Source organism: Grammomys surdaster, unplaced genomic scaffold, assembly GCF_004785775.1.
Source record: "Grammomys surdaster isolate TR1022 unplaced genomic scaffold, NIH_TR_1.0 181, whole genome shotgun sequence".
NCBI lineage: Eukaryota > Metazoa > Chordata > Mammalia > Rodentia > Muridae > Grammomys > Grammomys surdaster.
The window spans coordinates 2,489,276-2,516,775 of record NW_021604626.1 but is presented as its reverse complement, the minus strand read 5'-3'; the positions used below and the strand labels follow the sequence as shown (position 1 = coordinate 2,516,775).

The 27,500-nt window shown below is 47.3% G+C and overlaps 1 protein-coding gene across 2 annotated transcripts in view; it reads left to right on the top strand.

Moving 5' to 3' along the window:
• The window catches only part of Slc35f3 (solute carrier family 35 member F3), a 259,955-nt gene that overhangs the window by 226,889 nt on the left and 5,566 nt on the right, over positions 1-27,500 (top strand). For both annotated transcript variants that reach the window (XM_028767774.1, XM_028767775.1), the window contains 2 exons: positions 21,164-21,383; positions 25,757-25,882. In XM_028767774.1, the coding sequence (XP_028623607.1) occupies positions 21,164-21,383; positions 25,757-25,882 (346 nt within the window). The remainder of the gene's footprint in view (positions 1-21,163; positions 21,384-25,756; positions 25,883-27,500) is intronic.

The window sequence follows — 27,500 nt, the reverse complement described above, 5'->3', positions numbered from 1 at the left end:
GATCTGCTTCACAGCCCTGTGGAGCAAGCTGCCCAGCAGAGCAAAAGCTGTTGGGTGCCCCTTTGATGCCCTCCTGCCCAGATGCACATTCTCCTACCCGTCACTGTGAATCAGAGGAAGAGACCTGCATGTTTCCCCAGACAACTGTTCCCACGCTCTGAGGAAGAGCATCAGGTAAAGTTCCTCCAAGCCAGCAGGCTAAGAGCAGTTTCTGCTGCCGGCTGGAGTGGAGTAGAGTTGTGCTTGCATCTGCAAACTGGTGATGGGCTGTGTGAGCCCCAGGCCTCTATGACATCAGCTCATACCTATTAGAAGAACATAGCCTATTCCTACAGTCATGAACTCTGCTTTTGACCTCTACCACTTCCAAGTGTGGATGCATCTCACAGCACAGAGTAGGGATGGGCATTCCATCTGCCTCCCAGGCTGCTCTCCCAGAGCCCAAATGTTCACCCACATACCTTGGTGGACAGAGCCCTCTGTACACAGGGATCTCCTAGAGCCCGGTGTGCCTCTTGCAACCAGCTGAGGAGCAAATAAGTGGGGGCATACTTCACTGCAAAATTGGGCTACTTGAATCATTTACAGCCTTTTGTGTCCCTGAAAGCCCTATTTGCCCCCCTTAACCTGGTGCACACTGTCCTCTTTGGGCCTGAGTAGCCAGGGCTATCTTCGGTTTAAATCATGTAATGTATTGTCTACTGTCATTGCTAATGCACAGCCCTCATCCTGAAAACCAGACGTGGGGGAGGGGAGCTCTGAGAGACAGTTATTCAGACCATGTGTAAGGTTTTTTTGAGCACTGCTCAATGCAGAGACAGAGGGATAGGGGTTTCTGACTTCCTGGGCAGATCTGAGGCCCTGGGAGTAAAACCCAGCGAGCTACCTCCCCAGCCCTCTTTTGACTTTTCATATTGAGACAAGGTCTCACTAAGCTGCCCAGGCTGGCCTTGAACTCATTCTGTAGCTCAGAAAAGCCTTGAGCTTGCAATCTCCTCTCTCAGTCTTCTCCAAACCCTGTTGCTCTTCTGTCACTATAAAAGGAATGCCTGTTCCCCAGATTTTGACTCTGAATGTTCATGGAGGCATTAGCCTGTGAATGCCAAAAATACCCCACCTCAGTCACCAGATGAGGACAGCTCGGCTGTGTCCCTCATCCCACCTAGTGCACTGAGGGATAACCAGTTCTGTGACGAGTAGTCTCAGGCTGGATTGAGCCATAGCGTGGGTTGAAACAGGAGCCACACTCTTGATTTTGCAGGAACTGTGGCTACTCACCACCCTCAAGCAAATGCTCTCAATACACAACGGACCCATACTTCATTTTGCTGCTCTACAAATTACCTAGCACCAACAATTGTGTAAGTCACTGCTAACTAAGAGCTGTGGGTTTGAGTGAGCTTGGTGCTCTGTGGAAGGTGCTGTGTGTGAGTGCAAAATAGTGCCACAAAACCAGAGAGCACTGGGTGGATCCAATCTCAATGAGATGTGTGGGGTCTGCAAAGTTGATGCTACCCAAAAAAAAGACAGTTGACCTCCTGAGTGCTATAAAGGGCACAAATTGAAAAAAAAAAAAAAACAGCTTTTAGCTTGCTTAAGACTTCAGGCCTGGGTGCCCAGACATCAAAACTGCTGTTCACAGCTCGCTAGGGATAGGTGTTCTGCAGTAGAAAGAGCTGTCAGTGGTAAAAACTGTGATGCTTAGTCTCCCTCAGCACCAAGGACTTCTTCATAACTATTGTGATCCATAGCCTTGGCAGCCACAAACTTTGAGCTAACTTACTGTACATCAGGAACCTTGGTAACGATGTCTAGGTGAATGCTGAGGATAGTATGTAATATACGTGTACATGTGTATGTGTGTGTGCACACACAGAGGTAATATACATGTACATGTGTGTGCACACACAGAGGTAATATACATGTACATGTGTGTGTGTGTGTGTGCGCACACAGAGGTAATATACGTGTACGTGTGTATGTGTGTGCACACACAGAGGCCAAAGAGGACATTGGTGCCCTATTTGATCACTATCTGCCTTACTCTCTTGAGACAGACTCTCTCACTAAACTTGAAGCAAGGCTAACAGCCAGCAAGTTGTAGCTATACCCCTGTCTCCACCCTGTCCTCCCAGGGCTGGCCTTACAGCTGTGCAGCCATGCCCAGTATTTTATATGGGTACTGAGATCAAAACTCGGATTCTCATGCTCGCAGTGAACTCTTACTCCCCCACCATCTCCTCACCCACAATAATAACTTTTTAAGGAGTTTCATGATTTCTGTTTTACAGATGACAAAAATGGAAGTCCATACAGGAAAGTTCATTTTCCCAAGATCACGTAGTTAGGAAATGAGAAGGGGAGATTTCACACACACACACATACACAAAGATACACACACACACACACACACACACAGATGCACATTCATATAGGCACACACTCACAGCACACAGAGGAGGTGGACACTGTTACACACAGTCACAGCACACAGAGGAGGTGGACACTGTGGCACACACACAGGCACACAATCACAGCACACAGAGGACAGTGAACACTGTTATACACACACAGGCACAGCACACAGAGGAGAGGGAACACTGTTGCACACACACAGGCATATAATCAAAGCACGAAGAGGAGGTAGACACTGTTATACACACACACAGTCACAGCACACAGAAGAGGTAGACACTATTGCACACACACACACACACAGGCACACAGTCAAAGCATACAGATATACTCTTGTCTTTCAGGGCTGACCTTGAAAAGTTGCAGTTCACTCCCATTCCAAAGTCACTTCATAGAACTTTCCCTTCCACAGTCATTTCTCTCCTTTGAAGACAGCAATATTTCCTCAGCTACTACAAACTCTCTTTGAGGACTGGTGAGATGGATCCGTATGCCTCTAACCCTCCAGCCCAGAGGGAATCTTCCTGACCTCCATATTCCACAGGGCTCTTCAATAATGCTTTACCACACAGCAGAGGAGCTTACTGCTAACTGTCTCAAAGATCTCAAGCAGAACATGCCTATTGTGAACCTGAGCTTTTCTGCAGCTAGAGCAGTGGTTCTCAACCTGGGGGGTCTCGACCCCTTAGCGTCACATATCAGATATCTTGTATATTATATGTTTACACTGCAATTCATAACAGTAGGAAAATGGCAGTTATGGAGTGGCAAAGATAATCATTTTGTGGTTTGGGGTCATCACTACATGGGAAACTTTTATTAAAGGGTCACAGCTTTAGGAAGGTTGAGAACTACTGATCCAGGGGAATGAAATCAGATCTTCAATGTCTCTGTCTACAGCAGTGTTCCAGTTTAGATACCTTTCTGCCAATGCCAATGCTCCCAACAGAGTAGAACCAGCCTCACGTCAGCACTGGTCTTGTCTCCTCCACTCGGTTCCATTTACCAGAGACCTGTCCCGGGTCAAGTGCTTTCTTGGATGCTGGAGGACAGATCATTTGAAAGGGGTAACCGTGTAAATAGTCATCAAGCTGTAGGGAGGCGTGGGGAGTGAGACACAGAGTATTAAAAATTAAGGGAGAGCAGCAGCAGTGGGTCCAGGAGGAGGCTGACCGGAGTTCCCTTCAGAAGATACAATGTATCAGGAGAAAGGGCCTGGGGGCCTTGATGGGGCCTCAGGTGGGAGGGTATTAGACGGAAACAATGTAACAAATCTAAAGATAGCAGGGCGTCTAAAGTGGCAATCTAAAGATGATAGGGTGTCAGAGGGAGGAGCTTTCACTTAAAACCTGGAGATGGACTTCATTGAGAGTGAGAATATGAGGGTGTGTGGGAGATTGCCAATATGTGAGGAATGGTACAGGGAGCCAGAGTAGCCTCTTCAGAGAGCTCCCTTCAGGGAACCCTCCCAAGAAAAATGCCCTGAGGAGCATCTTCAGGGCCAGTCTCTAGAACAAAGATTGCAAGTTTTGGGGGAGAGGAATGGCAGTACAAAGTTTTGATTTTGTGATTTGATTCAGGAAAGCATCTGTGACAAAGAACATGGGAGAACCAGGTTATGAATTGAGAGCTGTCCAATCACAACACAGACTGTTCCTTAACTTTGTCCCTGAGAGAGTTTCAGGAGGATGCCGCCATTTGGGATTATGGAATATGGCCTAAAGCTGCAAGCACTTATTCTATTAGAGCACCAAAGGGAAAATCTGCAAGTGCTTGGAAACAGCCTGGGTCTATGAGGTAGCCCTGCAGGAGACACCCGGCAGCTTCATGAACTGGGCAGGGAAGGAGGGTTGCCCCTTCAACACCCTTAAGCCAATGGATGCACAGCCTCAGCAGGCTGGACTCAGTGCTGAGAAATACCTTGACTCCTAGTGAGACAGGGTGCCCTTTTCCATGTCTTACTGTCCCAGCCAGCCTCAGCACTGTCACACTGGGCTCTATAGCCAGTAGTGACAGACAGACAGACCACAAGGACAAGATATTACTCAGGCTCCACTGAGAAAAGCCAGACAGCAGGAAATATTCTCCTGAGTAACAAAATAATTAAATTCAGACTAACAGCCTGGGGAATTTGTCTTAGTTACTTCTGTCGCTGTGATGAAATACTCTGAAATACTCTGCCAAAAGTGACTTAAAGGAGAAAGGGCTTGTCTTGGCTCACAGTTCAAGGTTACAGTCCTTCAAGATGGGGATGTCATGGTGGCAGAAGCTTGTGATAACTGGCCATGTTACATCCATGGCCTAGAAGCAGAGAAAGATATATGCCCAAGCCCAACTTGCTTTCTCTTGTTCATACAACTGAGGATCCCAGCTGAGGTGCCCCTCACCTAAGTTAACTGATTCAATATGATCCCCAAGAACAAACCCCTCCCAGGTGCTCTAGGACACCTGTTTTCTAGGTGACAAGCTGACAATGACACAACAAGAGAATGTTGTAATGGGTACTAACTACAAGAGAATGTGTAATGGGTAAGTCCACAAACTACTGCTCAGTTCATGAGTAGTTGTGGGGAGGATCCATGAGACCTAGTCCAGCAAAGCTCTTTTTTTTGTTGTTGTTTGTTTGTTTGTTTGTTTTTTGTTTTTTGAGACAGGGTTTCTCTATGTAGCCCTGGCTGTCCTGAAACTCACTATGTAGACCAGGCTGGCCTCGAACTCAGAAATCTGCCTGCCTCTGCCTCCCAAGTGCTGGGATTAAAGGTGTGCACCACCACTGCCCGGCAGCAAAGCTCTTCTTAAGCCCTAGGCTTTAAGCATCAGCCTATCCATTACTAGGAGACAAGCTACAGCAAGGGGGAGTGTTGTTTACACAGCTTCTTTAAAAGCTGGACAACTGTGTGCTGCTTTGCTACTCTGCTCTCCTGCTGGTATTATCCCTGGTGTCTGAAAAGTGGCCTTGGGAAAAGGATGCACTCAGATTTGGAAAACAAAAAAACCAAAAAAACCAAAAAAACAAAAACCAGCCTCCAGTTACAGAGTTCTCAGGGAAGCATTCTCTCTAATGAGCTAGATGAATTTCGGTCCTAGTTTGCTTCCTGTTGCTGTGATAAACACCATGACCCAAAACAGCTTGGGGAGGAAAGCTAAGCTTTCCAGCTCAGAGTCCATCATACAGGGAAGACTGGCCAGGAACTCAAGCAGAGGAGGAACAAATTGAAACTAAAGCCATAAAGGAACGCTGCTTACTGACTTGCTCCCCATGGCTTGCTCAGCCAACTTTCTTGTACAACTTAGGACCACCTCATTGTCAGACTGTGAAAGGCAGCCTGGTTTCTGGTTGAGCACAGGCTAGAAACCGTTGGAGGCCCCAGGTGATCCTAAGGGATGGCAGGGGTTTCACCACGCCCCCCAGACTCTAGGCTCATGACATGAGGCCACTGCCCTCCATAGATTTGTGTCTTTCAGTCACTTAGCCTCAAGACAGATCTTCATATTAATGAGGTACCTAAAGGTGAGAAGAGTGTAGCCCATTAAGCATTCATTCTCAGACCCTCCTCCCTGCAAAAGGTATTTAACCTCAGGCCTGCCCTGAGATACTGGGGTACTGTTTCTGATCTACTTTCCACCATGACAATTAACATCTTAAAACCATGGACTGTTTCTTTTCATCGGGATCTGCCATGGGGAACAATGGAGAAGGCCTTCGCCTACAGAGTCACCATCTAATCTCCTGCTGAAGACCTCTCTGCCTTTCCAGCCGTGGCGACCACCAACCCAAGCCAGCTGAGCCAGCCGTGACCAAGCCAAGAACTCTCATCCCCGAAGGGCACAGCCAGAGCTTCTTTCCCTTTCTCTCCCCTTCAGCCACCAACCAATTCAGCCCCCACTTCGTTCTTGGCTCTTTCGTGGCTCCCAGTGGTGCCAAGAGGCTCAAGAGCCTGAGAACCAGCCAGTCCCCAGCCGCCTTTTGGCCCGGCCCCCCGCCCCTCCCAGCCAACTCTGGCAGTCCCCAGGAATCACAGACTGCGTTCCCCACCTCCGGAGAGGGGTCCAAAGGTTTCCCATAGACTGACACCCACCCAGCGCTGCCGGCATGGGGAAAGTGCAGTCAAAATTCCCACACCTCTGTCTCCCCAAGTGGCCCTAGCCCCGTGGCAGGGCAGATGTGGGACACTCTTTAACCCAACACCCCATCGTAGGTGGCACCATGCACAGTGGGCTTCCGACATCAGTTACTAATCATGGAAATGCTCCATAAATATGCCTGCAATCCAGTCCAATGGAAGCATTTTTTTCAATTTGGGGATCCTTTTGATGATCCTAGCCTGTGTCAAGTCAACAGAATCTGAGCAGCACAGCCTCTTTCTACCACAGCCTTTAGCTTGTTCTCTGTGGCTCTGATAAACACAACAGCCAAAAGCAACTTGGGTAGGAAAGAACTTATTAGATCTCACACATTCAGGGCCATCCTCAAGGAAGCCAAGGCAGGAACTCAAGACAGGACTCTATAGACCGAAACTGGGAAGGAAATCATACCTGCTTGTTTAGCTTGCTTTTTATACAGCCTAAGCCCACCTATCTGGGGATGGCTACGCCCATAGTGGAGCTAATTAGTAATTAAGAAATTTTTTGCTAATTAGTAATTAAGAAAATGTCTTACAGATAGATCTAACCACAGGCCAATCTGCTGGAGGAAGTTCTTCGGCTGAGGTTTTCTCCTCCAGGGTGTTTCTAGGTTTGTATTAAGAGCTGGAGGGAACTATAGCACATAGCAAGGCTTTCCGTTGACACCCGCTAGAGAGATGTGAATTAATTTCTATGCACGTCACACAGGGCGCTGGTGGCAGACCCAAGTAGCAAGTTTATTGGACTGACTTACACAGTGCAAATGAGGGGGTTACAGGAGCATAAGTGACCCCAAAATGCTGTGTCCCCCTCCTCATCATGGATGACAACCTTATGGAAGCTACATTAGAGAACCTCCCTCTCAGCCTTCCACTTCCTGGTGTTTCCCAGGGGCTTCTGCAGTTAGATGGGGGCAGGATGGAGTAAGTGCTAGATGCCCAGGTGAAGATGACAAATCTGTTACCATGACTACAACCAGGCCAACGTGACCTCTACTCTGAACTCTGGATGGAGTAAACATTTAATTCACAGAGGGGAAGATGCCGTTAGAACTACAGCAAAAGCTACAAACAGCCAACCGCCGATGATCATAGGTGCCAACCAAGCAGGAGTGTTGGATTTCTGCACACCACGGTAGACCCTGGCTCTCCTGTTTTTCCTCTTAGGAATCACAGCCTGTGCCCCAAGTCATGTCTGGTTACCCATCCTCAATGAGCCAATAAGAATGAGCCAAGTTAATAACGGAAAGCAGAAAAAGATTTATTCAGTGTGGCCTCGTTGCGAAGACAGAAGAGATCCAGCAAACCCAAGTCTGTCTTTGGAGTTCTGAAGTGAGATCAAAGCTTAGAGGGCCAAGGATATACACACCTAAGTGTCAGTCAAGGTTGGCCCTGCCCACCACTGACCTTCTGTGTAATCTTCAATCTCAGCCTGTGAGGTGGTCTGACAAGCTGCTAGATCTGTGTGAAATGTATTTCTGAGAGACAAGTTCCCTTCTGGCTGGCACTTTTTCCTTCTTCAGTATGATATTCTCCAGGGAAATTCTCATGTCTGTGAGTCCATTGTTTCAAGAGTCTCTTCAGGATATTTTCATTTCTGACAGTCTGGTTACAAACCCACCATTCCTATGAAGTCCCAGCGCCAAAGTCTTACAGAGGGGCCGAGTCTGGGATGAAGACACTGTGGCTGGTGTGTTATGAGATTGCATCCTGATCAGCCCTTGCTACAGTGAATTGGCTGAGGTGAAAGTAGCTAAAAGGGCAGCAAAGTACAGTGAGAACCCAACAGCTCTCATCACCTGTGATCCACTGAGAGTGGGGCAAGTGTCCCTCTGTGTGGCAGACATGAGCTTTGTGGAAGCAGATGGGGACACTCTCCCAAACCACCTGTTTCGTATCAGAACTAACAGCTGTCACTGGGGCTCATCGCCAGCCTCTATGGGAAAGAAAACCCCATCTTGCGGTAGAGGCTCTGATGGTCTATCTGCTTTATGAGAGCCCCACTGTGCCTGGTATCTCTGAGTCAGATGAATTATCACAGGCAAAGCTCCTCTGAAGGTGTCTATCCCAGATGCTGGTATTAATCCCCAGAATGGGCAAAGTGATACCAGGCATGGGGAGGCTGGTTCTATACTGCAGCTCCTCCTGGTCAGGCTCTGAAGGTCTGCCTGCCAGAAATTATGTGCAGGCTCAATTAGTTCATGGGAAAGGAAGCCGAGAGCAATCACCGTTCAGAAATGAGCTTTATTGGAAGCTAGCTAGCTACTGCTTTGCAACTGTGGGAAGCTATGACTGGGCCTTGAGGTAGAAGAGCATTGTGGGGGATGGAATGCCATGTCAGAGACACGGAGGGGCATGAAATGATCGGCTTCCTGTTAAAACCTGGAGGGGGGTGATTCAAACGAAAGAATAAGAGAGATCGATTCCAGATGCAGTAATGATGGGCAGCCTAAAGGGGGAAGGGGGCAAGCATACTTGCCAGCTAGAGAGTCTGTGGTCTAACACTGCAAATGGACCCTTTCAGACACCACGCTAGTGACCATGTTTATTTAAATGGACATTGTGGGCAGCTTTTGTACTTGACATGTTAGTCTTCTCTTCTGGTGTGGAACTTCATTCCACCTAGACCTAGAAAGATGACTGAAGCCTGTGCCGGTGATGTTTCAGAGCAGGGATTCCCCCTGGTCCTCCCAGACTCTCTTGCCGTCTGGTTGAGTCTCTCGCCATTCATCTTAACAGCCTTAGAGCTAGAGCTAGAACAATCTCAGTTTTGCAAGAATGGACTCCTTACGGGCTGCGGATGTCCTGAGCTTTCGTCTCTATTTGTTGGAGTGTTTGCTTGCTCACACTTCATTAGACTAACAGACTGTCAACAAAATGTATTGGGAAGGAACTTAAACGGCCCTTCTTTAAAGAAAATATTTAGAAAACCAGTAGATCCATGAAAGGGTTTCCATTTGTGATAGCTATTCTCTTCCACCTTTTTTCCGTGTGCGTACTGCATGTGTGTACATGCATGTGTGTGTGTGTGTGTCTGTGTGTATGTGTGCCTGTGTGTTCACATGTTCTCGTGTATGTGGGCCCTTGGTTAATGTCAGTGATAATCATGATGGCTCTTCCACCTTGTTCACTGAGGCAGGATCTTTCAGTGAAGTCCAGGACTCACCCATACATATGGTTAGTCTTGCTAGCCAGCTCTCTCTGGGGATCCCCTGTCCCCACTGGTGAGCAACCATATTCATCTGACATTTCACATGGGCATTGGTGATTTGAACATGTTCTTTAACCACTGAGCTACCTCCTCAACCATGGTTGTTCTTGACTGACAACTTGACAGGATCTAGGATCAACTAAGAGGAATGCCTCTGGACTAGACTGCAGGGTCCTAGAAGGATTAACTGAAGAGAAGCTCCCTGCAGAGTGAGTGACACCTGCAGGTGTGATGGGAAAAGCAGGCGTGTTTTTGCCTGTCAGCCTTTGCCCTTGTGAGAGCGTCTGTCCTGTTGCTGTGGCTGCCATCCTCCTTTACTGGCAATGGGAACCCAGTTCTCCCACCTTCCAGCATCAACAGAAGACCTATGGCTCTCCAGGAACCCATTGGGTCTCCAGTACCAGGTCCAAGTTTTGAGGCATGCAGCCTTGTGTGTTGAGCGATCCCAGTTTCTAAGCCTTCGGTGTGAGAGAGCCATTGTTGAACTCCTACCCTATATCATGCAAGCCAGTCTATCAAGTCCCTTTGTAATATGCTCTCACCTTATCTATCAGTTCTGCTCTGCTAGAGAACCTTAACTGGGGCAAGACATGACTAATCATCACAGAGTTACCAACTAAAACCACCAAGAGAGAATTGGCAAGATGGCTCAGAAGTTAAGAGCACTCATTACTCCTGCAGAGGATCTGGGATCCATTTGCAGCACTTGACAGCTAACAACCACCTGTAACCACCATGCCAGATCCAATGCCTTCTTCTGACCTCCAAGGGCACTGCACGCATGCGGTGCACAGACATACAGGCATACGAACACTCACACACGTAAAATAAAATGTTTAAGTATCTTATGCTAGGAGTAGTGCTGCATACTTTAATCTCAGGAGAATCTCTGTGAGTTTGGGGTCAGCCTTGTCTACATGTGAGTTCTAGACCTGCCATGGCTACACAGGGAGACCCTGTAAAGAAATGAACAAACCAAAAATCCAAAAATAAAAGAAAAACAAAAAAGCCCAAGGATCTATATAATCTTATACCCATCAGAATAGCTATTGAAGGAAAGCACAAGACAATAAATGTTGATGTGATTTTACACTGTTGATAGGAATACAAATTAATACTTCCACTATGGAAAACAGTAAGGAGGTTTCTCAAAAAGAAAACTAGAAACCACTCTATGGTTCAGCACTCCTGGGGGTAGGTATTGAATTGAAATCCATATGTTGAAGATGCAGCTACATTCCTGTGTTCCTGCAACGCTCTTTTCAATGGGCCGGAAACAGAAGCAGCTCATATCCTTGAAGGGCATTGTGCTCAGTGAAATAAACTAACCCCAGAAGGACACACATTATATGGTCCTAATTACATAGAGAAACTAAAATGGACAAATACATGCAAACTTTAGGATGGTGGTTTGCAGGAGCTAGCAGTTATAGAAGCTAAGGACAGAAGGAAAAAAGTTAGCCAAAAGGTACAAGGCCTCAAGTCCATTCAATACACAGTACAGTATAGTCAGCAATACTGTTTTGTTAAGAAGCTCTGTCCTCTTATGCTGTGTATGTACAACAGTTCTCATGGGAATATGTCTATCTACATGTGTATCTACATGAGAAAAAATATATATATATTCTGTATTATATATAGATAGGAACCCACATTCTTCCTACTTCCAACCTGTAACTTTCCCCCCACCCAGACCATGCCGCTACCTCCTCAGAGCCCTGAAATGTTAGCTGCTTAAACAGAGGGGACAGGTCTATGACAGTCAAATGAACACCCCTCTGAGAAGAATTACACGAATTGGAAAGCAAATGTTTTCACGAAAGTTATTTTGAGGGCACCAGAGAAAAAGTCCAGCCGGGACTTGAACACCAAGACTCTGGAGTGGAGGGAAGCACAGAGCGGGTCTCACATCTGCTGCTGCTCTTTCCTCTTGCAGAGATTCCCTGTTCACAGAATGGATCTGCTGAGCCAAACAGAATGCATTAGCAAGACCATGTGACACACATTGAGACCAGAAGACAGATCCAGAAACTTACCGATGTCCGAATGACCATGGGTCAAGACCCATTAAAGATCCCTGCAGGACAGAGCCCACCTGAACCCAGCTTCTTCTTGAAGTTACCCCACAGGCACCACCTGATGCCTGAGTCACGGAGAGCTGGGATCAGACACAGAAACCAAGCAGAAAGGCTCTGCCAAGTCTTTACTTTGGTAGTTTCATGCTCCTGGGGGAAGAACTGGACTTCAGACCCATCCAGGAGGAGAGATATTGGTAAGAAACCGTTGCTTTCGGTAGCAACTGTTCACTGATAGAGCTGTGTGCTGAGTAAAAGATATCAGAGAGGAAGAGATGCACACAAGCTAGTTGAAGTGGCACTTTCATGCCAAAGTAATAAACAAATAAAGGAACCAATCAATCTGAAATCTAAGAAAGTAGCGCCAGCTACATACAGCTGTATGATTTTCATAATTAGCTTTCATCAATTATTTTAAAAGCATAAATCTTGAAAGCAACACTGGACCTGATGATCAAATAATGAGCCAAGATAAAACAGGACTTACAAGCAGAGCCAGAGATGTATTCTATTTTGGAACTGTTACGTGAAGACTGCGGAGTGACTTTAACTAATTTACTCATGTGAACACACACAAACACGAAGACTTTTTCACCTGAGAACTGACACCTTTGGAAAGTGATAAATGCTAGAAATGAAAAGGCACAATGACACAGATTTAAGGTCTGTAGGTGGAGTTAACATCAGGTTAGACACAGCAAAAATGAGGATTCATATGCTGGAAAGTCACAAGAAGTATTCAGGCTGAGCCATAGATGAGAGTGAAAATGCTAAAGAGAAGCAGACATACACAGAGGAAACTTGTGTATCGCCAGAATCCCAGGAGTAAAGAAAGAGGAGAGAGAATACACTGGCCAAGAAGTGCCGGAAGCCGATAGAAGACACCAGACCATGGGTTCATAGATCTCCACTGTGGGGGTAAAGAGCACATTGTAGCAATATACCAAAGCAAAGAACATGCAAAATGCTAAAGATAATCCAAAGAAAACACTACATAGTCATCAAAAAGGACAAAAAGGAGAATTTGTAACAGACATTTCAACAGAGAGACTGGAAACTAGAAGATACAATGTTAAGTTCGAAGGGCAGAAAGCTTGTATGAGCCTGGAATTCTGCATGAATTCCCAGTGGCTTTGACCTTTCAGAAAAGAAGACAGGATGGCTCGATGATCAAGAGCACTTGCTGCTCTTGCAGGGCCAGTGTTGAGTTCCCAGCACCCATGTCTGGTGGCTCCAGCTCCAGAGGATCCAACACCTCTTTTGGCCTCCACAGACACCTGGATTTACATGCACACACAAACACACAAACTAAAAAACAAATAAGATAAAATAAAATAAATGTTCTATTTAAGAGAAGACAAAATGATGCTTTCAGGAAGATTGGTCCACACTAGGAGGGATGCTTAGAGAAACTCTCCTGGAAGAAAGAATGGTCCCAGATGGAGGGCCAGTGTCCCAGGAACATATGATTAAATATAGATATAGGTACTGATGTACTGATATCTTAAACAGCAATGGTGACGTGTCTCAAGTTTAAGAATACGTAGAATAAGAATCATTACCATGAATGGATTTAACGAGGAAGCATCAGATGAAGTAGGAGTGCTATGAAGTGCTTTAGTTGCCCAAGTGATAAAATCATCATATAAGATATTCTACATCCATACAGCAGACTACAGCTCAGCTTTAAAAAGGAAGGACATCCCAGCACTCTCTGTCACTTGGCTGTACCTTGAAGATATATGTGACGAACATGTTCTGTTTCTATAAGGTCCTATGGTCATCTAATTCAAAAGCTGGTGTAACACAGCAGCCCCTTGGCAAGGAGAGAGAGCAAGAACATTCTTGCTTCGTGGGTTCAGAGTTCAGGGCAACAAATAAAAAGGTTCTAGGAGTCGGTTACATGACGATATGAACACACTTAACACTATTAAGCTATATCATGCAGAAATGAGTAAGGGGTAAAATTCACATTGTGTATTACCAAAATTTAAAAAATTTAAGGATGGAGGGGAGAGAGGTGGAAAGTCTATCTGGTTACAAACTTGACTACATATGAGAACTGCATGGAAAAATTAAATATCCTACGGTTGTATACACATTTGGTCAATTAAATATCCTACAGTTGTGTGCATATTTAGTAACTATGACTCACATTTCATTTTTTTATTTTTTGTTTGGATAAAATTTCCCATGATCTTATTCTTCAGGATCTTAAAAGTTAAGCAGAATTGCTTTATAGGTCCTGGGAATGATGAGTGCCAGGTGGTACCTGATAGGTTATTTCCCCACCAGTGAAATCAGCCACTTCAAGCCAGATTAGATTATATTAAAGGTAGGTTTATTGGGAAACTGTTTGCTGGCCCCAAGGATTGAGCCCAGGAGAGTTACCCTGGAGGGGAGGTGGTGGGGGAAGAGAAAGAGAGAAAGGTCTTAGAGAGAGAAGGAGGAGGAAGAGGGGGAAGAGAAAGAGGAGCAGGAGCAAGAGAAAACACAAAATGTCTAGACTATATGAGGAGGAGCCTCTAGGGGAAGGACAGCAGTCCCTGGGCTATAAAGTTCAAGGTTTGGAGAAGGATATGCCAGGTAGAGACTGAGGGATCCTGGGAGGAGCTGGAGGCCAGGTCTGCTTTGATAGATAAAGTATACACCTCAGACCCTTGTCCCAGGTTTGAAACCAAACAGTGCCATTCACTTGTGGTGGTAACAGAGACACAGTGCTGCTTGTTAGAAACCAGTCACGCTCCCTTATAAATCCCATTGTGGGAATCGTGTCCCTCTCAGGCCTGGAGAGGTGCCTGGAATTTTTGCAGAAGGTGATGGAACCCTCAATCTGTTTGTTTTGAAGTAATTTAGTCTTCCTGGGCTGCAGCATGCTTGGTTGCAGATGGTAGATTAGATTAACTTCCGGTGGTAGCCCAAGTGAGACCATGGGCATAAGTTATTTAGGAACTATAATCCTCAGGACTTGGTGATAACTTTGATTCGAGGAAAGAAAAGGAGAAGCTTAGAGTAAATCCAAGGTGGCTGGTCTGGATCAGAACATGATCTGTATTTACTACCGTCTAAATGAGGCTTGCAAGAGGAAGAAGTATTGGGCTCTCCAGAAAGCTGGATTTAAGGTGTTGGGGTATCCAAACACACCAAACTGACTGAAGAAACCAGCTGAACTCTGGCCCCACAGAATAAATAAAACTGTTTGCTGTTTATTCAGAGTAAACTCAGGCTATAGAGAGAAGCCTGGAGAAATACCTCCAGGTGGAGGGACATAGGAGGCCATGAAGATGGAACATGGCCTCCAAAGGGCAGAAGGTATATATGAAGCTGGAACTGGAAATATAGGGAGGAGACTTGGGGAATCTTGGGGAGCGAGCTAAGTTGGAGGGCACTCTGGGAGGAACAGATTGTGATATCAGAGGCTTCCAAGTGCCCTTTGGAATCAGCGATATGGAGGTTAGGAGTGGCTGCTCTCAGGGTCTGGTGAACAGAGGTGGATGTGCCGGGATACAGGGCTGCCAGAGAATGACAGAGGAGAGGTCGGATGCATGAGTGGAGAGGGGAGGGCAGGCTAAGGCTGACACCTGCTTTTCTGTGGGTGTCTCGAGGTGGAGAGGCATGGATGCACTGAGATGGGAAAGCTAAGAAGGGGAGGATGATGGGAAACCACTGAAGGGCAGCACAGGCTGTGGGGCTCCCCACCCATATCTCTTACATCTGAACAGGTCCTTCATTCCCCGTGGGTCACAGCATCTGATCAGACTCTCTCTCTCTTCCTCCCTCCCTCCCCACTCCCCTCTCCCATGACTTCAACCATACTCCTCAGAGTACCCCATATCATCTTCCACCACAGAGACCTGGCACCCCTCCCCGCCCCTTGTGTTTTAAAATATTTTTTTTTATTTTCAATGAGTACATTGACATATTTTATAAGCCGGAAGAGTAGTGAAGGAGGTACTTAGGTAAACAGTACCTCCTGCCCCGTGCCTGCTTACTCCAGGTTCGCCTCTCTCTGCTTTGGAGGACTTGTAGAGAGTCTCCCCTGATGTTTGGTTAAATTAGCTCGAAGAAGTTCTTCTTTGAGCCTTTCGTAAATATACTGGCTACTGTGCCGCCACACCCTGCTTCCCCCAATTCCATTTCCTCCAAAATGATGATATCCCAAGATGGGGTTAAAGGTGCTTTTATTATCTTGAGAATGCTGAGGTTGTCTACTGACTACTTCCCTTTCACAAACAACCCCACATTTCTCCTGAAGAAATGTTTATCTCTAAAAAACCAATCTAATTTGTGTTGCTATTTTTTTTCCAACAGCATCTCAGAAACATGGTTATTTTCCCTGATCTCGATTAGCAAGACTGCCCTGGGCTCTGCCCTTTCAGTAGAGCCTCCTCAGGCACAGACTAGCCATTCTTCTGTGTGCATTGCTGTCCTACCTGCTGCTGCTGCCCCTGCCTGATGCTGCCTCTGCCTGATGATGCTGCCTCTGCCTGATGCTGCTGCCCCTGCCTGATACTGCTGCCCCTGACTGCTGCTACTGCCCTACCTGCTGCTGCTGCTGCTTCACCTGCCTGCCCCTGCTGCTGCCCCTCCTTGCTACTGCTGCACCTATTTGCCCTGGTTGCTGTCCCTGCTTGCTGCTGCTGCACCTGCCTGCTACTGCTGCACCTGCCTGCCCCTGATGATGTTCCTGCTTACTGCTGCTGTACCTGCCTGCCCCTGATGATGTTCCTGCTTGCTACTGCTGCACCTGCCTGCCCCTGTTGCTGCCCCTACTTGCTGCTGCTGCATCTGTTTCCCCCTGCTGCACCTGCCTGCTACTGCTGCTCCTGCCTGCCTCTGATGCTGCACCTGCCTGCCCCTGATGCTGCACCTGCCTGCTGCTGTAATGTTTCTTCAATGTTGAATGCATCTGTGGCTGTCTAGCTTCTGTTTTTGTTGTTGAGATGCCCGGTCCTATTATGATTTCCTATCCTGTGACGTATTTTGTTCCTTTCGTTTGTTTTCTTGGGGTGGGCTCTCACTTTGTAGCCCACACAGGCCTCACACCGATGACCCTCAAGTGCTATCACACAGGTGTACCCCGCCATGTCTAGCTTTTCCTTTGAGGCTTAAAAGCACATCTTTATGCCTTTATTTCAGAAATGTGTGCCTTGTGTTCTCCATTGTTGCTCGGTGCCTGGAGGGCCACCATGCTGTGGAGCTCGGTTTCCTCCAGTTCTTGGGGCTCTCACCCACTCCCTTGTTATCTCCTCTGCTTCACCTCACTCTTTCTTCTTCTAGCCGCATCTCTGGTTTAACGCCGGACTTCCTGCTTTATCTCCCAATTTCATGATTTCATTCTCTCTCTCTCTCTCTCTCTCTCTCTCTCTCTCTCTCTCTCTCTTGGTTTTTGTTTTGTTTTGTTTTGTTTTTTTTTGTTTTTTTGTTTTTTTTTTTTTTGTTTTTCGAGACAGGGTTTCTCTGTGTAACCCTGGCTGTCCTGGAACTCACTCTGTAGACCAGGCTGGCCTCAAACTCAGAAATCCGCCTGCCTCTGCCTCCCAAGTGCCGGGATTAAAGGTGTGCGCCACCACTGCCCGGCTCTATTGATCTTTAAATGTGTTTATCTTACATTTAGTTTCCAAGATTACTTTCTTTCTCACAACCCCTTCTTCATGTTTCATAAATACAATTTATTTCCTTATCTGCTCACCTACCTGAGTGAACCATTCAAGGTTCAGTTAAGAAGCTGCATCTTCAGCCGCCTGGCATGGATTAATGTTTAGTCCTTGGTTTTGAACCAGCACAAGGCTCACTAGCCCAACAGAAGCTAGCCAACTCAGTCTTATTAGAACCAAGGTCCACCAAGCTGAATTGTCCCTTTCGGGACATGAATCCTGAGTCATGATGACTCTGCCAGGCCCATATATCCAGAACCCTTGTACTTCTACTTCCTGTCAGAGGCCCACTCAGCTCCTCCTTTCCAGCAGCTTGGGGAGTCAGTCTGTCTATGCCTTCCCTTCCTCCACTTGTCTACCACTGTCAGGATTTGGAGAAGTCAAACAGATTTGCAGAGAGGATGTAAGCTGTTCAGCTGGCTTTGGATGGCCATGACACAGCACAAGTTATGCTTTATAACACACATGCACACACACACACACATACACACATATACACATGCACACATACACACATACACACACATATACATATACACACACATACATACACATGCACACATACACACACACACATGCACATGCACACATACACACACATACACACATATACATACACACACACACATACACACATACATATACACATACACACACACGCACACATACACATGCACACATACACATATACACACATATACATACACACACATGCACACGCACATGCACACATATATACATACACATGCACACATACACACATACTGGTCTTGACCAGTGGATTGTGGACTTTTAGCATCCTGTCTTAGTTACATTCACACGTTGTGTCAACCACAATCTCTGATAGACACAGCTCAGTCCACTGTTGCAGAAGGTTCAGTGCATCATGGTGGAGCAGGCATGGCAGAACCTCATATTAAGACGATTCACATCTTGATGGATCAGGAAGCAGAGAGCGTGAGGCAGGAACCAGGGGCTGGGTGGGTATGACTTTCAAGGCCCACCCTTGTGACCTGCTCACACCAGCCAGTCCCACCTCCTCAAGGTTTTTCAGCCTCCCAAATATCACCACTGGCTAAGGAACAAAAAATGGGGGCCTGCTAGAGATGTGTCATAACATGTGGCGATCCCTTTTTTGTTTGGTTTGTTTTGTTTTTTTTCAAGACAGGGTTTCTCTGTGTAGCCCTGGCTGTCCTGGAACTCACTCTGTAGACCAGGTTGGCCTCGAACTCAGAAATCCACCTGCCTCTGCCTCCCAAGTGCTGGGTTTAAAGGCGTGCGCCACCACTGCCCGGCATGTGGCGATCCCTTAAGAAGTACAGAAAATGAGTTTGTATTCACACCAGGACAAAACCTGTGACCCTGTTGCCATAGTCATGGAAGTGTATAACAACCAGCATGACAGACATGAAGGAAGTTGTCATCCTTCCCGCGGGGGCCCAAAGGGGCTTGAACAACACCACAGAGAGTGAAGTGGGAACGCTGTGATAATATCTTAGCAGACACCAGCCTTTGAAGAAGTAACTAGAATGGAAGTAACACTGTTGATCAGTTCGTAGCCTGTGTAGGAACTGGAACATTCTACTTGGTGCTGGCTTGTTGGGAAGCCACACAGGACTCCTAGGCTCAGCACAGGTGGCAAAACTCTGTCATGTTCTTTGAACAGGAAATCCTATTCTACCCGTCCCTACCTTGCATGACCTCAGGTCCCTCTCTTAATTTTTCTGTTTCTTCCATGACTGCTTCATAGTTCACCAGTAAACAACAGATTGCTCATTAGAAAAAAAATAACAAAATTAAATTTGAAGTACTACCAAATCCCCTTTGGCTCCTGGTTTTAATTTTCTTCCATTGCTGGATTTTAATACTTTGTGACTCCAGGCAGACTACTCTCCACTCTAGTGTCCTTGGTATTTGGCTAGTGATGTCTTTTCTTAAACTCTGTAAGGATTAGTAAGGCCTGAATCTACTTCTAAGTCACAGGCCAGCTGTCTTCCTTTCTGATCAGCTGCTATGGAGCTCCACACATCTGTGAGCCAAGACCAGGACCTCTGGGGCAGCACTTGCTGAGTCTGAGTCCTCCTCACCAGGGTCTTCATTCCTAGACTGCCGTGGCTCAGCACCCCTCTCTACAGGTGCTCTCCACCCTAATCATCCCCCAGGCCTCTCCTACCCTGCTTCTTTCACTAACTGTGAAAGGCAGGCTTTGCTTTTCTAAAACATTTTTAAAATACCAGTGAACTCTCCTTGGAAAGCCTGCAATTGCCTGAAAGGTTTCTTCTGAAGTGTGTTCTGTCTGGTGCCATCTTGTAAGATCCTGATCTCCTGAATGTGCTGGCTGCTTCTGTTCTGGGTAGGCTTAGCGAAGGGGAGACATGAACATTCACATGTTAACATAAAGAAGGAAGAAGACTCACAGGTAGTTTAGACTATTTGTATTACAGCCAGAACGTATTCAGGTACCCAAAACCTGCTCATCCAGTGGCTGAAAAGATGGCTTGATAGTTTATGAATGTTTGGTGCATCTGCAAAGGACCCAAGCTCAGTTCTCAGCATCCATATAAGGGCAGCTTACAACTGCCCTGTTACTCCAGCTTCTGAGGATCTGACACCATTTTCTGGCCTCCAAGGGCATTTGCACAAAATCCACACAGGTATGCATGCACACACACATACACGCGCGCACACATACAGAGAGAGAGAGAGAGAGAGAGAGAGAGAGAGAGAAACATACACACATAAAAGCACACACACACAGAGCCAAATAAGTCTTTCTACAGTGCATATCTCTGCCTAACCACAAAGGCAAACTATCCATTCTTATTTGCCACTTCCCCCATCAAAAAAAAAAAAAGACAAATAAAAATGGTCTAGCCCACACTGGGTTGCTCCAGCCTCTGCCTCTTGTGACTCGATATTCTCATCCACAATGCTCACCCTTGAAAAACCACACAGTCAAGCTACAAAATGGATCTCGTTGCTTAAGTAAGTTTACAACTGTTACGTTGAGCCTGCAACCCATGTAGGTCATGAGTCAGACGCCCCTGGCAATGACTTTCTTCATCCACTTGAAAGTTACCAAACCCCACAGTCAGCTCCTGTGGACTTGAGTCTCCAGGTCAGATAATCCTGGCACACCTTCCATGAAAGCCATCAGCTCCAAGTTTGGAGTAAGCAAAAGGGACAACAGCCCGTGACATCATGCCACAGTGTGGGGCAGCTCACAGTCACCTCTCACTCCAGCTCTAGGGGACCTAGCATTCCCTCTGGCCCCAACAGGCACAGAGGCAATGCATATGCATCGATAAACAATAAAAAATGATAGCAAGTAAGAGACCTAGTCTCTTATGTTTTCTTTTCTGTTTTGTTTTTCTGCTTTTCTCCCTTTGAGGCAGGATTTTGCGTAGTCCAAGTTGGCTTCAAACTTGCTATGTATCGAGGATGATTTTGAATCTCCAATCCTCCCTCCACCTCCCAAATGCTGGAATTACAGCGTTGTGTCTGCAGGGCTGGGGATGGAACCCAGGACTTCTTGCATGCTAGTCAAAAACACTTCACTAACTGAACCACATTCCCCCTGCCCTGTTAAATTTTCTTTTGTTTATTATCTGAGTAGAGGGTAAGTGTGAATCCAAGATGATAACTCTCTCTCTCTCTCTCTCTCTCTCTCTCTCGTTTTAGGGAATGCTGTCGGTTTTTTGGAGACAATGGCTTGACTCTGAAAGTGTTCTTTACCAAGGCGGCACCTTTTGGTGTTCTTTGGACTCTTACAAACTACCTGTACTTACACGCAATAAAGAAGATAAACGCTACAGACGTGTCCGTCCTGTTCTGCTGCAACAAATCGTTTGTTTTCTTGCTGTCGTGGATCGTTCTCAGGGACAGATTCATGGGAGTGAGGGTAAGTTCTCGATTATCTGTCTTCCCCCTCTCGGTCATGCCAAGCAGAACCCGCCCTGCCCGTTGGCTCCCTGTACTCTGCTGCTGACCACGGTCCTTCTGATTCTCAGAAGGGTGCAGTTCTTGCTATGGCTTGCAGGCCTTCTTGCTTGCTAACTACGCTAGAGAAGCATTTGTGAAACCACCTTTCATCCCAGACATTCCCATGAGTGAGCATTTCCCTAAAGCCTGTGCCAAGCAGGGTGTGTGTATCTGGGAGGGGCTTGGGGCCTTGCCTGAACCATGTAGCCAGAAACACCAGTGGTAAGTTAGAGTTTGGAGATGGTGCAGGGTGGTGGTGGTGGTGGGGATTTCACTTCAAACTGTAGATCAAAGGCAAATTCGATGACATTCCTTGAATGGCCGGAATTTTCCTGGAGAAAATTTCACAGTCAATTGAAAGCTAACCAGAACGTGGAGATGCCTAACCAAGGAGAGGAAACAGATGCCACTGGTCAAGGACAGAATCTTGGTGGCTTTCTACCTGCTCCCTCTGGTGGTCAGGGACTGCCTCTGCTGTTCCTTTCCTTGCCACAGAGTAGGACAGAATACTGGTCACTCATGGCATAAGCTAATCAGCTCCTCCTTCCTTCAGATGCTCGATGCTCTGGGCTCGGTGCTGGGTTGCCACACTCGAGCTAACCATGTTGGCAACCAATAAGAGGCAGAGTCTGGGTCCTCTGCTTCTGTCCTTGCTTCACTGTCCTGAGACTAATGACATCACCTTGAGGGTGGGCTTACGCCCACCTGAGTTATACAAACAGCAGTGGGGACGTGAGTCAACTGCTGGTTCATATTTTTAGCTTACTGCAGGGGGGAGAGTTTGTTTTGAGGCTCAGTGTTAATTTGGGAATAAAAACTCACGCCCCGGGCTGCCACCCAGAAAAGTCTTAGGCAAATCAATGATCTAATATATGTCTGGAAGGACTGCAGAGGCTTCATACAGACTCAGAGTTAAAGACTTGTGTGTCCCAGGGATACTGAAGTGTCCAATAACAGTAAAGCCATGGTTATGCCTTCCCAGGCTTTACTTAGGGGTCAAAGAATTGAGAGACCCGTAGAGCTTTGGGGGATGGCGCAGATGTCCTGAGTAAATTTTTGTTATGGGAAAGAGATGCTTCAAGGTCAGTGGCACAGAAACAGAAAGAGAAACGTGGGTGAGAATAAACTTGAGCTACTCAGCCGTCTTGCAGAACATGGTGTGGTTGAGATCTGTGCTTGTTTGTTGTCCACGGGTAGAAGACTTTCCTACATCCTTCTACAGGGATACATACAGCCTGGCAATGTTAGCCTCTGATTAAAGTACTCTCTGCTGACCACTGCACACTACAGGTTTGTGTTAAGGCTTTGCGATCTCTGTAGGTGCTGTAGGGAGAAGCCACAAGGTGACAGGATGTTGTAACATGCAGACACTGTGCGGGCATGCTCTCCCCTTTCAGGAGTGCATGGCTAGTCACTGAAGAACTTCCCACTGTAGGCTACAGGATCAATGCAAAGCTCTGAAATCTCATGGAATCCTTGAGACAAAAACAAGAGACATCTGGAGGCCGCTCAAATACTTGTCAGGGACAGGCCGCAGCTACCTCTAGGGAATTTCCAAAGACTTAAGAGCCAATGCAGCTTCCAGCCTGGGGGATGAGTGAGCAATGCCAGCTTCGTAGGCTTGGAGGATAGGACCAAGGCTCCTCCTTGTGCCGGAGAAGGCTTGCAGGGAGGGAGGTCATGGGGAGAGCAGGGGCAGAAAACAAGACTTGTGGGATTTTAAAAAAATTACTTCAGTCACCCAGTTACAGCTTATTGAAGATGGGAAGGGGCACCAGCAGTTCTAGGTCAGGTGGATGGGTCCAAAATATAAGGAAACATGTCTTATAATACCCTGGAGACCCTGGTCACTCCTGATGTCACTGGGCAGGTGCTGCTGAGGTGTCTGTTTAAACACAGGTCAACCTGTCCCCATCTCTACTTACAAATACTTCTCCTCCTGTGGGCCCTGGGACAGAGGTTCTCACACAGTGGCCAAATGGCTCAGTCTAGGAGCCAGTGACAAGGCCATGAGTCCATGACCAGAACCAACGTCTGAACCTTAGCTTGCCTAGTCTTTAAAGTTGGACAGAGAAGAGAGGTCACCATCTGGTGCCCTGGATTAAGAAGTTGTACCCAGAACCTGTGAATCCACAGAACAAACTTGACAGGTCTGAGGGGGAGTTCAGTGAAACACAGAAAATAGTCAGGGAATACTTTCACAAAGAGACCAAAAAGCCTCCAGCATCTCAGTGTATGGAACCTAAAGCCAGCGTATCTCTTCCATGTCACACTTGGCTTCCTTAAACTCTCTTGGCTAGAGGAGGACTTGGACTCTGATCTTCTGACTGAAGGGTCTTGAAAGTGAGGTGGGAACGTGTCCGTCCATACACTTCAGAAGGTGGCCTCGCCTTCCAAAGGGGCTGCTAAAGCTGAGAGAGCAGACACCCCACAGTCAGATCCGCAGACTTCAAGACCAGTGCTAGGACCCCAGGAAGGCACTGTCTCTGGTGCCTTCTGCCTGAGTGAACCCACAGGGCCTGAGTTGTTTGTCTCCACAGTCACAGAGGGCAGCCTCACCTGCCCTGTCTGACCTTTCTAGCCTCTCCCTGGATCTCTGCATAGCCCAGTTGAAGTGGACGCTCTTAACTGTTGGTTGTTAAGCAGTAATGAAGAACATGGGAGAGACTGGAATCTGCCATGCAAGACTTCAGGAAAAATAACCCAGTCTCCTTTGTTACTGCAGATGTCAGCCATACACACTTTCAGAATCATCAGAAATCTGTCTCTCTCCTTTCTTCCTTCCTTCCTTCCTTCCTTCCTTCCTTCCTTCCTCCCCCCTCTCCCTCCCACTCCCCCTTCCTCCCCCCTCACCTTCCTCTCCCTTCCTTTGGGTCTCCTACTTATCGGGGACGCCATCAAATTCACAGACAAGCCTCTATTCATGCCATGGCTCACTCTGTGTCTTAGTTGCTTCTCTTGTTGCTGAGACAAGCACCTGACAAAGGCAGCTTAAGGAAGGGAGGGTTGACTGTGGCTCACGGTTTGAGGGATACAATCCATTATGGTGAGGAAGACATGGAGACAGACTGTAGTCCTGCACACCTGTAGTCAGGAAGCAGAGATATGGAAGCTGGTGCCCAGCTCACTCTCTCCTCAGTCCATGACCCCAGTCCATGGGGTGGTGCCACCCACTCACCCTACCTTCACTAACCCAGTACAAAGTCCCTCACAGACAGGTCCAGCGTCCCCAGGATGAGTCTAAATCCCCTCAAGCTGGCAATGATGATTAACCACAGATTACCCATTTAAAATGTTAAACCAGATTTGCTATTCAATAGCCTATGTTTGTTTAGACTCTTTTGCCTCAAGCTGTGTGCCCTGAGGCACATTCCTTATCCTCTCTGAGTCTTACTTCTATAAAAGAGGGTGAGCATCACTAGCCCCCTGATTTGAGCTTCAGCAAGGAAACGCATTGGAAATGCCTCAGTGTTGGCTCCTGAAGCTCAGCTGTCAGATGCTGCCACTAACGTCAAACTTGAAGGGTCTTCCCCTCTCCTGGTTCCCTAGGGCTCTGTGTGTGCTGCAGCTGCCTCTGCTTGGACTCTGCATGTGTTCTGGATGCCAGAACACTTTCTCCTTAGAGAGTACATCCCACAACCTGCAAGTGCTAAGAACAGCATAGAGGAGAGACCCAGGGAAGAAATGGCTAAGAAGGGAGAGGGGCCACACTTCCGAGTCAGGGTGTGATCTACAGCCCTTGAAGGACAGTGGTGTGATCAGTTCCCAATGCTAGTGTGTCAAGCAAGGACAACTTCTGTTGTCACCGCTATGTGATTCCTGTTGAGGATAAAACAGCACGGAGTCCGGGCCCTGAGAGGTACCTGTAGAAGGTGGGAAGAGAGCTCAGTAATTCCCGGGTGCTGACTAGGTACTGTCCCTCAGGCTTTGTCATGACTGAGGAACCTGCTCCCAGAATATGATCACCAATCTGTCAAGGATCAGTGGCCAGCCCTGGCTGGAGCCTGAGACAAAGCCACACCACCACCCTGGCTCCCGTCCCTAAGCATTTTGGTTCTATAAAGCTTAGATAAGTGTCCTGTAAGCTCCACTCCATCAGCTACCTCTGCCTGCTCAACCCAGGAGTCTTGGGATGAGACACTGCTTTCTTCTATCTGGAAGAACCCATGAGTAGAACATTCTAGCTCTTAAGCACTTGCACTTCCTTCCAAGCCCTGACAGTGTCTCCTCCCTCCATGGCCTGACAATATCTCCCTCCCACTATGCCTGACAATGTTTGTCTCCCTCCCGTAGATCGTGGCCGCCATCCTCGCCATCGCAGGCATTGTCATGATGACCTACGCCGATGGCTTCCACAGTCACTCAGTCATTGGCATAGCCCTGGTGGTGGGCTCTGCTTCCATGTCGGCCCTCTACAAGGTAGGTACAATGAACCCACCTTCCCAGGAGGTTTGGGGCACAGCAGAGCCCTGGGTTCACAGCCTCTCGCTTCAGACATCCTGGATGGTGTGTGGGCTTCTGAGAAGAGCAGATATCTTCAGTATTGCATCAAGAAGTAGACAGCACCAGGGCAGGATCCAGGCAGGCAGCTAAGAAAGACCGGACCCCTGGACCTGTCTGTGCTTGTGCCTGATGGGACATGGAGACTGAATTATGTGTATGGCTTTGTCATATAACTCCTTGGCTGTGTGGTTTTGGGAGTACCAAGTACTATGAGTCCATGACAGTTCAAACACTACTTGGGAAATAAATGCACAAACGTATCTTTGGCAAGAGCTGGGCAGAATGGTTATGTCTTCCATGCCATCACTCACAGAGGCAGAAGCATCGCCACAAGCCTTTGCCTCAGAAAAAAAACCAAAGTTTTGACAAATGTTAGAAGCTGTTGGAAAGTACTCCCTAAGTGCCAGTCTAGAGACAACAAATGACTGTTGTGTAGCAGGGTGTCCTGCTTTTATACCAATTCTGTCAGGCTCCATGCTGTCTTTTCCTAGCTCCTGCCTCTCCCTCTCTCTCTCCTTTCCTCTCCCCTTGGTCCTCTTGCTCCTCCTTAGATATCAGGACTACAAAATGCCTTCACACACCCATCCGAAGTAATCACTTCCTCTAGCTAGGCTCCACCCTCTGTAAGCACTTCCTCTAGCTAGGCTCCACCCACCCCGGGGATCATTTTCTCTAGCTAGGCTCCACCCCCACGATCACTTCCTCTAGAGAGGCTCCACCCACTCCCAGTGATCTCTGCCTCTAGCTAGGCCCTGCCTTCTAAAGCTTCCGTGACTTTCCCAAACAGAGCCACCAGCTGGGGACCACATGTTCAAACACACAAGCCTGCGGGGGGACATGTCTCCTTAAACCACAGCACCTGTCTAGAGGGATTACCTAGGCAATCCGAAGCTCTTCACTCCCTCTCTCGATTACCTGTATCTATGTGGGGAAACACACGAGGCAAAGGAACCACGAGGACTACACGGACAGCCACTTGACTGGGCTCCTTGTTCACAAAACAAGTTGGATAGGGTAAACAGACATGCATGAGCCCATCTTCTGGCCACACAGTCACATCTGTCCCTCATCTCCCAGCCCTTTGAATATCAAGAACGATGTGCAAACAAGGACATTGCAGGAGGATTAAGTCTAGTGCAGTTCACTAAACCCCATGTCATTTCTACAGAGGGAGCTAAGATGGAGCAGGGATTAGCAAAGTCCCTCGATTTTGTTTCAGAGAAAACATCTTTGCAGATAAAGCCCTCTTTAGAAGGCCCAATGGCTGCTTGGTGTGCTGCTCACAGGTAAAGTGCTTGCCTTGCAAGCGTGAGGTCTGGAGTTCAGAATCCCAGTCCTCTGTAAGTGCTAACTGGGCATGACAACCCATCTATGATCCCAGTACATGGAAGACAGAGATGGAAGACCCTCCAAGGAAACTGGCTAGCTAGACATACCAGATAGGTAGGCTCTGGGTTCAAATAGAGACCCTGTCCCAATATATAACATGGAAATTAATTCAGGAAGACACCTGAGGTCAATCTCTGACCCTGAC